A 14,704-nucleotide genomic window follows, 5' to 3' on the forward strand; every position below is an offset into this window, starting at 1 on the left:
AAGGATGTCTGTCTCAGCTTCAGCTGCGTGTGTTTCATGGCTGTTTGTGACTTTTACTGAGATTACTTTGAACATGAGAGAAATGCATTGGATGCTCAAGGATCTCTGTTTATATCCAATATATCCTGGATGTTGGACTGCAAGTGTAGCCTGCAGTGATTGGATTGAGAATGTATTTTTTTCTGTGCGATAAGGGCTACAAGGTATTCTATCTTGTACATATAAAATGTACAGTATATGTTCTGCATTATTCTGCAGTCAGAGCAAAAATATACCTGTCTCAAGCAGGAACTTGTTTTACAGAGTAGAATCTGTCGCTTCTTGCTGTCGATGTGCAGCAGTGGGGATTCTGAGTGAAGTGAGAAAAATATTACAAAGCAGTGTTGCAGTATATGCTTTGGGAAATAGAGACAAAGCAGGTTTGTCTGACACTTAGCCTTAACAAAAAAACGGAGAAAAGTTCCCTTAGTGAGACTCCCTCGCTGTGGCGGCTGCGAAAAAAGAGAAACGCTTGTTCCCTCAGGGGCGAGTTTGAAATGTGTTCATGTACTTCCTTCTGTATCCGAGCCAGGAGGCTCTCCAACTGTGAGAGACAGTGAGCCTGCCAACTAAAAAAAACGCATTATTGGTTTCAGTATCAAGAGTTGTGAGACATTAACGTGCTGACAGTACATCTGATTAGCTGCTGATTTAGCTCTGCTGGTATGAAAAACTCATAATGCATGTTTACAAAGAAAGAAAGTCGCTTTCGTTTTACATTCACACAGTTGAAGCTGCAATGTTCATGCTGTGACATGTCACGTCTGCAGGCAGCTTTCAATAAACGTCCTCAACAAATATATACCAGTCCCGTCCCAAAACACTGTATATGCACTGCTGTTAGAAAATGTGTAATTTTCTGCCACAAAGGCGTGATTCACTACAGGCTGAGAGGGCTGCTTCTTATTTTTGAATGGCCTGTTGTGATTTAAGGTTGTAAAAAGTATTCTTTATAAATTGATGTTATTTAATATTAAGAAAAAAAGGAATGTTTTGTACAGGGAGAACAGAACACTGGACAACAGTTCAACCAGACTGAAAACAGTGAAAATACAGAAGGAGACAAAGATTTCTCTGTGCAGCAGAAATAACCAGCCATTGATAAAATGACTTAAAAGCTTATCATCATGTCTGTGCAGAGTATCGGGATATTTTGTAGAAGTAACACTGCATTTAAAAAACCTTCTGTGTGGACGCGCAAACAAAGAGCACTTAGGAAGCGATCAGTGAGGACGCACATGAAACAACTGCAGCGTCTAACTACCGGGTGTTTACCTTTGGTAAGAAACCAAAATGAGTTCTTTGTTAGCACCTCAAGCTCTCATTACAAGTGAACAACTGCCCTTAGTAGTTTTCTGTGGTTTTGGATCATTTTATTAAAAAACAGAATAAGCTCCATATATCCTCAGTCTGTTCTTCTCTGCTGTTTGATGTATCATTCATGTAAACTTTGACAGAAACAAAACAAGTAAGAGGACGTGACATATAATACATTCTTTATTGGGAACAGAAGGAGCAGACTTTGGCACTTACACCGAATCAGGAATTAGGTCACCATGGGAAGCAGTTGATCAATGAAGTGTTTCCAGTACGAGGGAGACTTTCCCCCTCAAGATGTAACCGAAATCAGTTTATTCATTCAGTCATACTGTTCTGGTCGCTGTGTCTGGGCGCACAGCCATCTTAGATGCTTCTACTTCTAACTGCTTTTTGATTTCTAATGTGACTAAATTCACATCAATCTAATATTCGATAATTGTTATTCTTAAATGCTGACATCAGTATTGTCCAAAGCAACTAGGCTCTGCTCTGTGTACATGTTTGTGTCTTTGTGTCTGTAGGAAATTGGCAAAGTCCACCCTCGTGTTGGTGCTGGTGTTCGGTATCCACTATATCATCTTTGTCGGGATGCCTCACACATTTGAGGGGTCCAGCTGGGAGGTCCGCATGTACTGTGAGCTGTTCTTCAACTCCTTTCAGGTACTTTTCTGACTTCCTGTGTGTAAGAAAAGATGACATCTTGAAAAATCTGCCCCGTCGCTGTCGGTTATATGGGCACTTCCTGTCTTTCACAGTAGTGTCTGAGTCATGCATGGTCATACACACACACACACACACACACACACACACACACACACCACACACACACACACACACACACACACACACACACACACACTCTCACTCTCATGGTCAGCTCGTTGTAACCCCACCGCAATTATCTTCTTTAAATTACATGACTGTCAGTGTCACAGTCACGACTCCACTTCATTATTTAGTGAAGCAGCTCCATAATGAGACACATTCATAGTCATCATTCAGCTTTGCTTAAGTTTAAATGACCAATTTCAAGCTACTTGTAAGTGTGAGATTGACTTTTTCCGTGTACTGTAATAACTCAATTACAGCTCAAATCTCATCGCAGTTAATTTTTTTTAACCTCGCCACGGAGAACATGTTTAAGAGCGCCAAGGACGTCATTCTGTCATAAAGTCATGAGCTGTTTTTAAAAAAGTAATTCTCAGTTTGACCCAACTGTGTCTGTAATGAATAAATCAGCAAATGAGCACTCACTCGTGAAAAGATTAAAGTAGATTGAGCAAAATCCAATTAACTTACAGGGGAGCCAAGAAAAAAAGAAAAACACATTTTCTTAGTTCATTCTATCCGTTGCAAAAAGTGTAAAAAAGCAGTAAAACTGATATAACTGCTGCTGGCTTACAAACAGTTGTCACAAACCAAACGCCAGACTAATTGTTGGTAGTGTACGTGTCTGCAAACCACATATGTGTTGCAACTTTACCTTTCTGAGGGTTCAGTTTTGTATTTTACATTGTAACAACACAGAGCTAATGCTCTGGTCAGGTTTAGGCACAAAAACCTCTTGGTTAGCTTGAGGAAACCATCATGCTTTGGCCTTAAATACTTTTTTGAACAGCTTTTTGGTGAACAGCTTTGGACGACTTCTTGTCAAAAACTGTTTTTTGTACCGACCAGGGTTGGAGTAGTACCAGAAGTAGTAGTAACGTATTATACATCACTTTACTTATTTACTCCCTGTAGAAAGAAACTCTTTACACTACTAGATTACTAACTGCAATGCCAGTTAAAAATATACCATTAAGACTTGCATATGCCACATATCAGCAGTGTCCTAATGAGGACGACATATATGTGATCTGTCTTTTGTGCTCTTTAATAATGTAATACCACAAAGCCGACAGAAAAGTTGGTGGAAGCCACTTCACAGAAAAACGCCTTGTGCAGTAACGGCTTCAAAATAAAACTCCATCATTATGTACCAGAGGTTGGCTTTCCTTACGCTGCCTGGTACGATATTAATTGGGTCGATGATATATCAGGGAACAAAATAATAAAAGACTGACCTTCCTAAGCCCATTATATGATGGTTATAGACTTGAAAGTAGAAATATCGTGACTTAGACACTGCATGTAACTTCACGAAAACACTTAAAGTCACTTGAGGCTGAAGAGCCTCTCCACAGGAGCACTGACAGGGTTTAATTTCATAGAAATCGGGAGAGGTCAAGTGTCGGAGCTTGACAAGCTGATTTTCCAATCAGTCCAATATGCACATAATTGTTGATGTTATGTAACCTTCTCGCTTGCAGGAATACATAAAGATACATAATACGAAGCATAAAGTAGTCACCTAGAAGGACTATGATTGATCTGTTTGAATAGTCATAGATTGATTGGTTTGCTGTATGGGCTGAATACAAAACCTGGAAGACTGGAGACATCCTGTGACGGAAGCATCAAAAAGCCTACATTCGTATTCTGTACTTGAATAAAAACTGAGAAAATTACACATAGAACACACGCCGTTGCTCTAACCTGCACCGATCCCCATTAAAATGCTGCGTGTCTCCTAAAAATGACATTCATATGCACCTAATTTGCATAAGCGAAAACATTTTGTAGTGAACTTAAACCACCCGGGCTACATTGTTATGTTTTAAAAAATAAATGTGTATATATAGTGAAAGGAACCGCCAAACAAATCAACAGAACCAATTTGTTTTCCATTATAATTAAAACTCAAGAGGCTTCAGATGCTCATTTGTACCCACACAGAGCGTCGGTGCTCATGATAACTGTTCTGAATGGAGATTAAATTAACTGGACAAAAATATAAAGACTTTCATGAAACACGTTGAAGTCTTTTGAGTGTGTTCAGTCATCTTGAAACGCCCTTAGAATTTACCAGGGGAAGCGTGAAATTGAACTGTTGAAATCTGAAGTGAAATTGTCCCTTCATCAGTCACTATTCATAAATATGTGCTGGAATGTGTTCACAAACAGGAAGAATGATTTAGATTGACTTAATCTTTATAGAATCATTTTATAAACAAAATGGGATGACTGTTTCTATCTAGTCTACTGTGCAACAATCCTAAAATGTCATATTCCTATTTTGTTAAATGCCTATGGGAGGATATGTCATCGTAACGAATGTACGCATATGCTGAAATACTGACAGCTACTTGTCAGTGATAAAGAAGTCAAACTAATTCGTTCCTCAAGAAATTAAATTACATCAGCTTTATTTTTGATTTTGTGTTTAAATATGTACTAGTCAGAATAAGTTTTTAGAATAAGATTTTAAGGGAGTGGAAAAAGCTCATTTCACACCCATGAAAGGGTTTTTGGTCAGTTTGCACTTTCGCCAACTCGAGCCAAAAAAACTGATCAGTGCCAGAGACACAACAAAAGCTTCATTTGGTGCCAAAACTTGGACCAGGATTGCTCAGCTCCACCAGTTGTGCCAACAAAAACATCAGCTGCATCACTCCGTCCCCCCCAGCATGAGGTTGCAGATTAGTTTGAGGCCATATGTTAGCAAACAGACGTAAAACACAAGATGTGCCTGTTGAAATTGGCTTTCCATGTATGTGGCAAGGTTGTGTAATACCTACACATTTGGGAGATCAAATATAAGCAAAAGTCGGTGGAATAATTGGAATTTTACATGGAAATATCATTACAGGTTTCCATTGCTTTGCACATCCTCTTTCAATAGCTACCACCTTCACAGATATTCAAATGTAATGCACAAATTATTTGGAGCATGAAGTCAAATGTTAGAGAATCCACAACAATGTCCTGTAAGACGATGGACATTGGGAAGATGAAGAAGAAGTCCCAAAAAAGGTAACAGTTGGTACCACCATTTGTTCTGTTGGCAGCTTCCAGCCCGTCAATGACCTCTTGTGATAGGCTCCCCTCGTCAGGAAAAATCTGGACAGATTTGACAGACATGAGGGAAAAAGTATCGACATGATGGAACCAGGTTGCAAAAAGAGTTCAAATGTGTGATGAATCCAAGACACAAAGACAATCTTCATATCTTCACAAGCTCCTGTTTACACAACGTAACAGCCAAGTTTAGAGGCTGTCATGAGTCCAAACAAAAGAAAGAGCTCAGTGTTTGGTTTGTTTATCTGATGTCTCTCACTGAACAGATTCAAAGCACCAGTAGGTGAGAACCATATGTGCCTTCATGAAAAGATCATAATGCATGCACCCACTCACATATGGGGCTCAGACAAGCACAACTCATTTCTTGGAGGCATATTCCAAGTAAAGCAAAGGGTGTTGCTTTCTTGTGCAAGCAGAAAAGTAAAAGCAACTTTTATAAAAGGAGAAGAAGAAAAATACAGAGTTTGGTAGGTCCAGTCAGCAGGTGTTAATACGCAGGTCCAGGTGAACCTGCTGGTTTGGCCTTTGGCTAAAAATCACCTACTGGGACTTTAATAAACCCCAGTTGCTCCCACTCTTGTCTGTGCTGAAGCATTACATGACCACACGTTTACTGTGTGTGTTAAATCATTAAAAGAATGTTAATTCATGAATATGCTTTAAGCACAATGCTGAACTAATGAAGGCTTTCAACCTGGGATCCTCTTCAATAGAAGGGCTCACAGTAGATCATTAAGCAGGACCTTTAGTAGGGCACACGCCAATCACACGTTCTGTTTAATGGGAACAATAGTTCCTTTTCATGCCAGATACCTCATGGAAGAAAAAGTGTATATTCATAAGACATGAGCCTTTTCATTTTAGACTCAAAGGGCCTCATTTGAAATATCTGTAGTGCATCGTCTAAAGTCAATGGTGCACGTGCCTTTATGTCCAACTTTTTAGTTAAAAAGCAAATAATCTGGGTGGAAAGGGGTTGTATTGAGCATATTCATTAGGTGTCATAAGTATGTTTTGGTCGTAACATTAATTAAAGTGTCATTGTTGAGTGTCATTCACAAGTCGTCAAATGGCCCTACATATTCGCACCTGTGAGAAAACATCGACTCTTATATCACTAAAGGGGGCAGACTGACTCAGAGATAACCCAGTTATGTGATCTATTTTGAATCTCTGCTACAAAGACTTACACATGAACAAAAGTATCACTGTTTCATTTGGAGTAATATTTACAGGTGAGTGAAATTTAACGACCCCCACACACCGCCCAGACTCAAACCAACAGCCAACTGCCTTTATCTGACCTGAACTAGTCCGAGTCTCCCCAAACACTTCAGATGGCCAACGGTTGGCCTGGTGTGTTTCAGGCTTAACAGTTAATAAGTCCCTCATGAAGACGTCCAGGACCCCTAGACGTGTACGCCAGGCACATTGATGGTGCAGCACCTGTCTGCTTTCAGTCAATTCTAACATCAAATCTAAAAAGCTGTGGTTATAAACTTTAAGGGACAGAGGAAATTCTCCAGAGGAAACTGAATCAAGGCCGAGTTAACTTATTGTATGTAAACATCTGACTCACTGGAATTGTTATGTAGCAACTTTAAGTGAAATAATCTGTCAGGCGCAAAGTAAATGTCCCCACATCCTTTTAGCTTTAATCTAGTCATGGTGGCCACAGCGTAAAGGTGTTGGACTGGAAATCCAATTAAGTCACTCAACTGCTCCTGTATCAAGTGAATTTCCTGAATTTCTTATCGTGTCTCTCTAACCGACTTGCCAACACTATCCTTTCGTCGACATGAAATCTGGGGACTGCTTGAATAAAAATGGTTAGAAAATGCATATAGATTTTGCAATTTAGGACATAATCTACTTCCTTTTTTGAGAGCATAACACAACTTTTCTGGGGAATGTTTTTCTTCAGAGTACACTGCTTTCATTTAGAAGTCTCTTACCAACAGAGACTCACACATACATGGATACACATCTTCCCAGAAATCTCTCTTCTAAAAAGACACCCTGTCCTTTTTTACTTCTTATCGTGGTGGGAACACAAGGTGAAAAAGGCCAGAACAAAACCTGCAGAACGATGTCTGTCTTTCCTTCAGTAGATAGCACTTTTTCAGTCAACTAGATAATTTGTGACCTCACATCCTCGTCGTTGATTAGAAAAGGATGACATTTTAAAAGTGATTTTGATCATCGCCCTGTACATGACGTTTGTTCACATTTCACTCGATGACAGCTTATACATCCATCTCTTCCTTTCAGGGTTTCTTTGTGTCCATCATCTACTGCTACTGCAATGGAGAGGTGAGTGGAATCGGTTGTGATCATGCAGATAAAGCACAAACACTAAAAAACGAAATTTAAAGGATATAAAGTACCCAAAATAAACTTCAGTTTGGTTTCAGACAGGGTGTGAGTTTTGAGAGCTTCCATCAAACCAGTAAAATGATACAGCTGTAGGTGTCATGAACAAACCACCAATTACTGTAATCATAAATAATGCTTTTTTTAATGTGAGTGTTATTTATGTTAATTATACAGATTAGCTGGAAGAAAACATTTTTCCCAAGGAACCAAACCTGATCACCATAAACTTTGGCAGTTCAGAAGAAGAGGAGGAGGATTTTATAGAAGACCATTTCCACAACAGGCAAAACATTGATTTAAAAGATGAATAACTAAATAAATAATTTTAAAAACTGAGGATTTTGTCTCAATATGAGGAGAAAAAAAATATGGAGAAAAACTCATAATTATGACACAAATTATTTCAGGAGATTTGTTGAAATTAAGAGATAAAAAGTCAATATTGTTCGATACATTTGGACTTTTTATCATTTTTTTTACTTATTTATATTATAAGTATGACTTACTATGGGAAAATAATGTTTTCATCAAGCTTAGTTTTAATCTTTTTCTTCTTTATCTGGCAGAACTAGGCTTCCAGGAACATGTAGTCCTTCTCCCTGTTTCTCTCTCTTATGGAAACCCATTAGGCTTTTATTTATTTATTAATTTGTTGCTGTCTCTAAGGTTAGTTATATTTCAGACCCCCTCAAAGTTAAGATAATAACTTGCACCCTGGTTTCAGATAAGTCAAAAATAAATCCCAGCTACTGTTAAGAGAAATCACTTCTCCAGTGTCATGAGAGGAATTTAAAAAGAAACTCTTTCTTTTTCAATCCATCTTTTTCTTACCCTCTTCAGTGAACTGATGATGAAAAGTGAAGCTGTGATATAATTCTCTCTCTCCGTCTCCCTTTACTATCTCAGTACATCTCAACTGGAACTGTCATTTCTGCCAGTGTCACCCTCTCTATTCTTTATCCCATTTTTCTCATGTCTGTTGTGATCTACATTGTATCCTCCCTGTACATTCAAAATGAATGTAACTCCAATTTTGGTTGAAATTCAGTGCCACAGTGCATCATTCTGCCATAAACAATGAACCAAAGAATCATGTAATGTAAAAGGGTCTCACCCAGCAATTACCCCCCTGCCCTGCAGCTCTAGGCAGCCTTAAGCTCCTCCTGATGCATCGCTTTAGTCATTCAGCCCACGCACAGAGGCTATAGTTTATCCTCACCATATAGAAAATGTGGGCAGCTGCATTCAGTAAACCAGCCCGGACTGCTGAGTGTGTGCAGCTTGTTATAGCACTAAGCGGTAGAGATGGAAGAAACACACGATGCTGCTGAAGATCAACATCTAGCAAGTTTAAAACTTAGATGCTGTTTTCTCAGGAGCTGGTAGAGATCAAACCAGAGGTGTCATTTATGAAACAGATTCACAATCATTTGGATCTTAAAGGAAAAGCTTGCAAAATAACAAAAATCCAGTCATAAGTCAAATGGGAGATGTTAGAATCGGCCACCGGTCGAATTCATACTCTTAACAAATGGAGGGCAACAAATCACCACCTGGTAACTGCAGCTAACTGTAGCTGCCGTTAGCTAGTTAGCTCAGTTAGCCGTGCAGCTAGCAGTCCTATTAGCTGACTCAAGTCAACAGCCCACCTAAACAGGCCTGAGCGATACTACCAGACAATTCTGTCTTGAGGTGCTGTGTAAGTGTATCAGTTGACAGGTAAAGCTTGGCTAGCTGGTTAGCATGCTAACTCCAGTAGATATCTTTTTGACATGGTGCCACACTGTTTACTCTACACAGTATATCTTTAAACAAATGCTTTCATTCTCACCAACTTTTGGAAATCAAAAGCAAGCCAACACACAAATACAACAATATGTATTTATTTTGGTATAAATGAGGCCTGAGAGCTGGAGAGTCAGTCTACAGAGGACAAAGATGACTCAGGGATGCCTTTGTTGCTCTGTGTTTGTGAGGAGGCGAATGTTTGCTCATGTATTATAATTTGTCATGATAGAAATTGAATTCGCTGAATCACAGTTCCAACAAACATATCTACAGTGGCACAAGAGAAATGAAATAAACCAGGGTAAAACAGCATTTGCATAAACCTGAAATGAACAATGACCCCAATTAGAAAACAGTTCCTTTATATCAAATCAGGCTCTGTCAGATATTTGTATCACAAAATAAGACTCCTGTTCTGCAGTCAGTGATAATGTACAGCTTTTATCCCTTCTCATTCCCACAGGTCCAGACAGAGATCAAGAAAACATGGACACGCTGGAACCTGGCCTTCGAGTGGGAGGGCCCGGTGGTCTGCGGCCGCTACCGCTACGGCTCTGTCGTCGTCGGCCTCAACAACAACAGCACCAGCAGCCAGTCCCACCTGGCAGGGGCTGGCCCGTCCACGCGCTCCACCACGCTTGTTTCGAGCCGTGTTTATCGGAGCTCTGGCGCCCCCTCGATCAGCATGCAGGCCACCCTCCCGGGATACGTCATCAGTAACTCGGACCCATCCATACCTGAGGAGCCTGAGGACAGCGGCCCCAAGCAGGTGGACGATATCTCGCTGAAGGAAAACCTGCCTGTTCCTAGTCCCAGTGCAACAGCCGAGGATGAGGAGGAGACATTGTAGCAGCGGGGAAGTTTGTAGGTGGAGACCTGTCAAACTGAAAGTGTCTCGAACCTTCGTAGGAACTTGTGATTAAACTGATTGGATTTCTGTGTCCAGCCATCTCCAACCTGTCTGCATGGTTCACTGTGGAAACGAGAAATGAAGTCGCGATGCAGAACTCCTCTGTCTTGTTGTTGTGTGTCGCATTACATGTGACACTTTAGGACTCTGACCTCTGGAAATGTATCCTTGTCTGGACGCTCCGGCTGTTCACATCAAACAGAATTTCATGTGTCTGAGATCTAATCAGTGTTATGAGCAACATCACGTTTCATGCATTTTTCTGCTGTCCAGACTTTTCACAAATCAATCTGGACGTGCAAAGAATTTGAGTTGGAAGTCCAGAAAAGCCCTCAAAGAAAACATGAAAAAGAATAAAAAATGAAAGCTTGACACGAGTGATGAACCTTAGCTGCCTGTGTTGCAAGCAAATGTTTCATGTCGACATCCTCACCTCCACTTCTCACTCGCTGTGTGAAAACGATTAACAGCTATTAACTTTGATGGAGATTGTTTGCAAATAGATGTATTTGTAGGAGGCGGAGCTGTGCGGTGCCGGAAGGTGAAACGCAACAAAACAAAACAACACATCTTCATTTATATTCAGCCTCTGCAGCGACCGCTTCTGAAGACAATTATTTATCACCCCTTAGAAGCTCGGACAGATGCGAAACTTCAAAAAAAGAATTTAAAAAAGGATTAATAAAACATTTTTTTTCCTGAGGGAGATTTATGCAATTTCCTTTCCATTTTCCTGCTGTCACCTTGATTGTATATAGCAAGAGGACCACAGCTGAGCATAGAGAGGCAGAGCCGGGAAAAAAAAGCACAAAGAATACTCTTGAGAAACATACCTTGAAATAAGAATAAACTGAGGAAATCTTGTGGGAAGAAAAAAGGTTGATGTTTCTTTTTTTTTTGTTTTTTTAAACGCTTCAAGCAGCTGTGGAAGAATCAAACCCGTCTCCTTGATGAACCTTTGTTCTTGCCGACAAGTGTTCAGTGAATTTGAACATACTGAATGTGATTTTTCTCCACGTGTGCCAAAGCTACATCATGTACTGCCGTTTACAGGAGTTTTTCCAACCCCTTCAGTTGGCACGGTTACAACGCCAACAATCAAGAAAGTGGAGGATGTCTCAAGGACGCATCCTTTTCATGGACATGTTCAGTGTCATGGTGGAATTTATGTGCTTGCTTGTACAGTCACAGCCACTTTGTGAAGACTCTGTCCATAACGTGAGAAGACAGAAGCAAACAGATGTAAAGAGTATTTTGACATTTTTGGAAATTTAAAGAAAAAAAGATATTGTTCGCTTTTCAGGAACTGTATTGACGTACCTGTGAACATGGACAGTTTTGACTTTTGTTGCCTTTAACCGCTGACATCTGTGGATTCACTCGGTGTGTTTACAAGTCCAAAACGACGGTCGCAGCCTGTAGCACATACTGTGTTTATGATCGCATCACATGTGGCGTTATGATGAGATTGAAAATCATGACTTCTTATTTTTGACAATCAACTATTGTTCTGACTTTGAAGGGCTACACTTTGTGGCTGCTCGAGGGTCTTGAGTCTTTTTATGCATGCGTATCTGTCGGTGCATTCGAGTCTGTATTGTACACGTGCCTGTTCTCTTGAAAAAAAAAAAAAAATGGACTTGAAAAGATTCTTTGTAGTCTCGTCTGTTGCATTTGGCGGTTTTTCTTTGTGATATTTGTCAGTGTCTCTCTCCCCGTCTTTCCTTGCCCTCCTGCTTTATTTGTCCCCCCTCCCCCTCCTACCTGTTACCTGCTGATAAATGTTATATGTTTTCAACAACCGCCTGTTGAGCTGCTCTTTGATATTCCAGCTGCCAATCAATTGGATGTGATGGACACTTTTTGTTTTTGTTTTAAATGATTAAGCTAAAAACCACACGCCTACACAAACATCACACGGAATGTAATTATGGCAGAAAGATGTTGACTTAAAGTGACTTGTGCGTCATAAAACTCAAACTGAAAGTGTTGTTTTCATTGCCTCCAACGGTGTTTGACAGTCTGACTTCAAACGCTTTGTGCGGAGCTTTTACAATAATGCAGTATTCTGTATGTTATCAACAAAAAGAGGGTTGAGAGAAGATCATGTTTGGCCAACCCAAATCACCAGAATAAATATCGGCAATGTACGTTTCTGCAAACCATGTTACGTTGGAGTTTTTCTCTAGACCCAAAATGCAGAGATCAGAGGCTGGAAATCAGGTTTGAAGAAGTGTATTTCAGGACAGAATTCTTGAGGGAATAGAGGACGAGGAGGTTCGGCTGGTGGGCAGGAAGGGTTGTCTGGTGACAGAGTGGAGGGGAGTCTGGTGAGCCAGTGGAGCAGGAAGCAGAACGGAGAGGCGCTGGAGGTTTCTGCACATGGGCTGAAGGAAACACAAGCATGAGACGAAGCCCAGTTAAGGAAAAAAAAACTGAAGAGAGAAATCTCAACACTGTGGAGATGAGACCAGGGTTAAATAGCACAGCACAGGCACAATACACATATGGTTAGATTTAGGAAAATATCTTGTTTTGGCTTTAAATAATCTATTTTGGTTCCCAAAAACATGGCTAGAAATATTACAACTTCCTGTCAAAAAATATCAGTGTTTTGGAGCCTCAGACGTGGACAGAAGTTTGTCTGGTGTCATGCTCCATAATGTTGAATGGAATTCCTGAACTGCAGGCTCGGCAGCCTTCTCGCCTGTAATCCCCCCAACATGAATGTCAAGTGATTAACACGTAACGTGAGGTATTACAGAAATGTCAAAATGATGCGTAGGCCTATGACACCAACAACTGTGATCGTCTGAGTGGTTTGCAGTCACTTTAGCTGCCAACACGATCCTGTCTCGGCTGGTTTCTGCTCACCTGATTGTGTCGCCACAATCATGGCTGGAAAACATCGACAGAAATTGAAATGCTGTCTCAACGGTTTGCTCTCACTTGGCAGTGTCTCGCTGGTTGTTTAGAAAAGCATCAAAAACACAAGTGACTTTAGTTTCTCAGTACTGCGTATAGCAGCACCCACATCGTCATTCCACTTTGCGACGCCATGTTTAAAAGCTGTGCACGGAAGCAGATGGCTTTTGTTGGGATGTTTGAAGGGTCTCAGTTGTAAACCACTTTGTCACACCACATGCTTTAGCCTGGGGCAGGAGCTGGGGTTGAAGGAAGGCGGCTAAGTTTTTGCCAAAATTCACTCTGGCGATTAGGTTTGGCTGACGGAGGCTCGGCCGCTTTGATCAGCATGCTGCTCAGTAGGTCGTAAGTGGCCTGAGGGTGTTTGCATAGATTGTCACAAATTCTGTTTTGTTCACGTGTGAGCGAGAGAAGCACGAGCAAGCTCATCGAATCAAAGCCGTTGGAAAAAAGCATCATTTAACCTCTAATTATCTGTATGGCTCTCCTCTCAACGTCTAATTAGCATTGAGTATTAGCGATGCTACTACATGAAAGTTGCTGTTTGAAGAGGATGGGTTTGAGTTCGAGTGGCCTGGTTGTATGTTTGAAACAAGCGACCAAAATAACTGTGTGCCTTCTCTGTCGGTTGATGCACACAGTGCGATTACCTCTCCGCCTTCTCCCTGACTTGTTTATTTCAGAGGCATACTCCTTCTTACTCGTGATTTGTCATACAGGCTTGTGCTTAATTGCAGTCCAGCCATTTGCAAGAAATGCACAGAAACCACAAACAAACACACACATGCATACAAATAGGAACAGCATTGGCTCAGCACAGTGGTGACTCATTAGCTGGTATAAGGTACGATATGTGAGGCTTGTTAGCTGTTCTGATATGCTGCAAAAGAAAACAAAGCAGAAGGCAACTGTGGCTGTGTGTTTGTTTGGATAAAATAACTTGGCTCATTTACTACTCCTTCTGGGAATACCAAAGAAAACACCAACAAACAGTATAATTAGAAGTATTGTCAGGTTTCTGCTGTTAATTTGAGTGGAGTGCGACTGTGTGTGGGAGTCCCTTTTTAAACACGATGAGACACTTTATGACTTAATTAAGAGGATGTAACAAGTTACACAAGTAGATGTAGTTTCTTTCACTATAATTAAGCAGCTGAACTTGTTTCAGTGTCTTGAAGACGTTTCACATCTCATCCAAGAGGCTCCTTCAGTTCTAACTAACTGGAGGGGAGTTTTGAACTCTGTGTGGGAGTGTCCTTACAGAGTCGTCAAGGACACGTGTGAGCTCCGAGTTTCAGAGTCGTTAGGGCCACTTGTGGGTCGTTGACCTTCAGGTGGGTTGCTAAGGCTGGGTGAGCCCAGCTGTGAGTGGTTCTTAATCTGTCTGGGGACTCTGTAAGGACTCTCTGGGACTGAACAGTATCTGAATGAGTTCGAAGGCAT

The 14,704-nt window shown here is 40.8% G+C and overlaps 1 protein-coding gene across 3 annotated transcripts in view; it reads left to right on the forward strand.

Moving 5' to 3' along the window:
- The window catches only part of pth2ra (parathyroid hormone 2 receptor a), a 62,624-nt gene extending 50,668 nt beyond the window's left edge, over positions 1-11,956 (forward strand). For all 3 annotated transcript variants that reach the window (XM_030427365.1, XM_030427366.1, XM_030427367.1), the window contains exons 11-13: positions 1,881-2,019; positions 7,534-7,575; positions 9,890-11,956. In XM_030427365.1, coding sequence (XP_030283225.1) covers positions 1,881-2,019; positions 7,534-7,575; positions 9,890-10,276 — 568 coding nt within the window. In that variant the 3' untranslated portion in view covers positions 10,277-11,956. The remainder of the gene's footprint in view (positions 1-1,880; positions 2,020-7,533; positions 7,576-9,889) is intronic.
- Positions 11,957-14,704: the final 2,748 nt, after the last annotated feature.

This window comes from Sparus aurata, chromosome 9 (assembly GCF_900880675.1).
Source record: "Sparus aurata chromosome 9, fSpaAur1.1, whole genome shotgun sequence".
In the NCBI taxonomy this organism is placed as follows: Eukaryota; Metazoa; Chordata; class Actinopteri; order Spariformes; family Sparidae; genus Sparus; species Sparus aurata.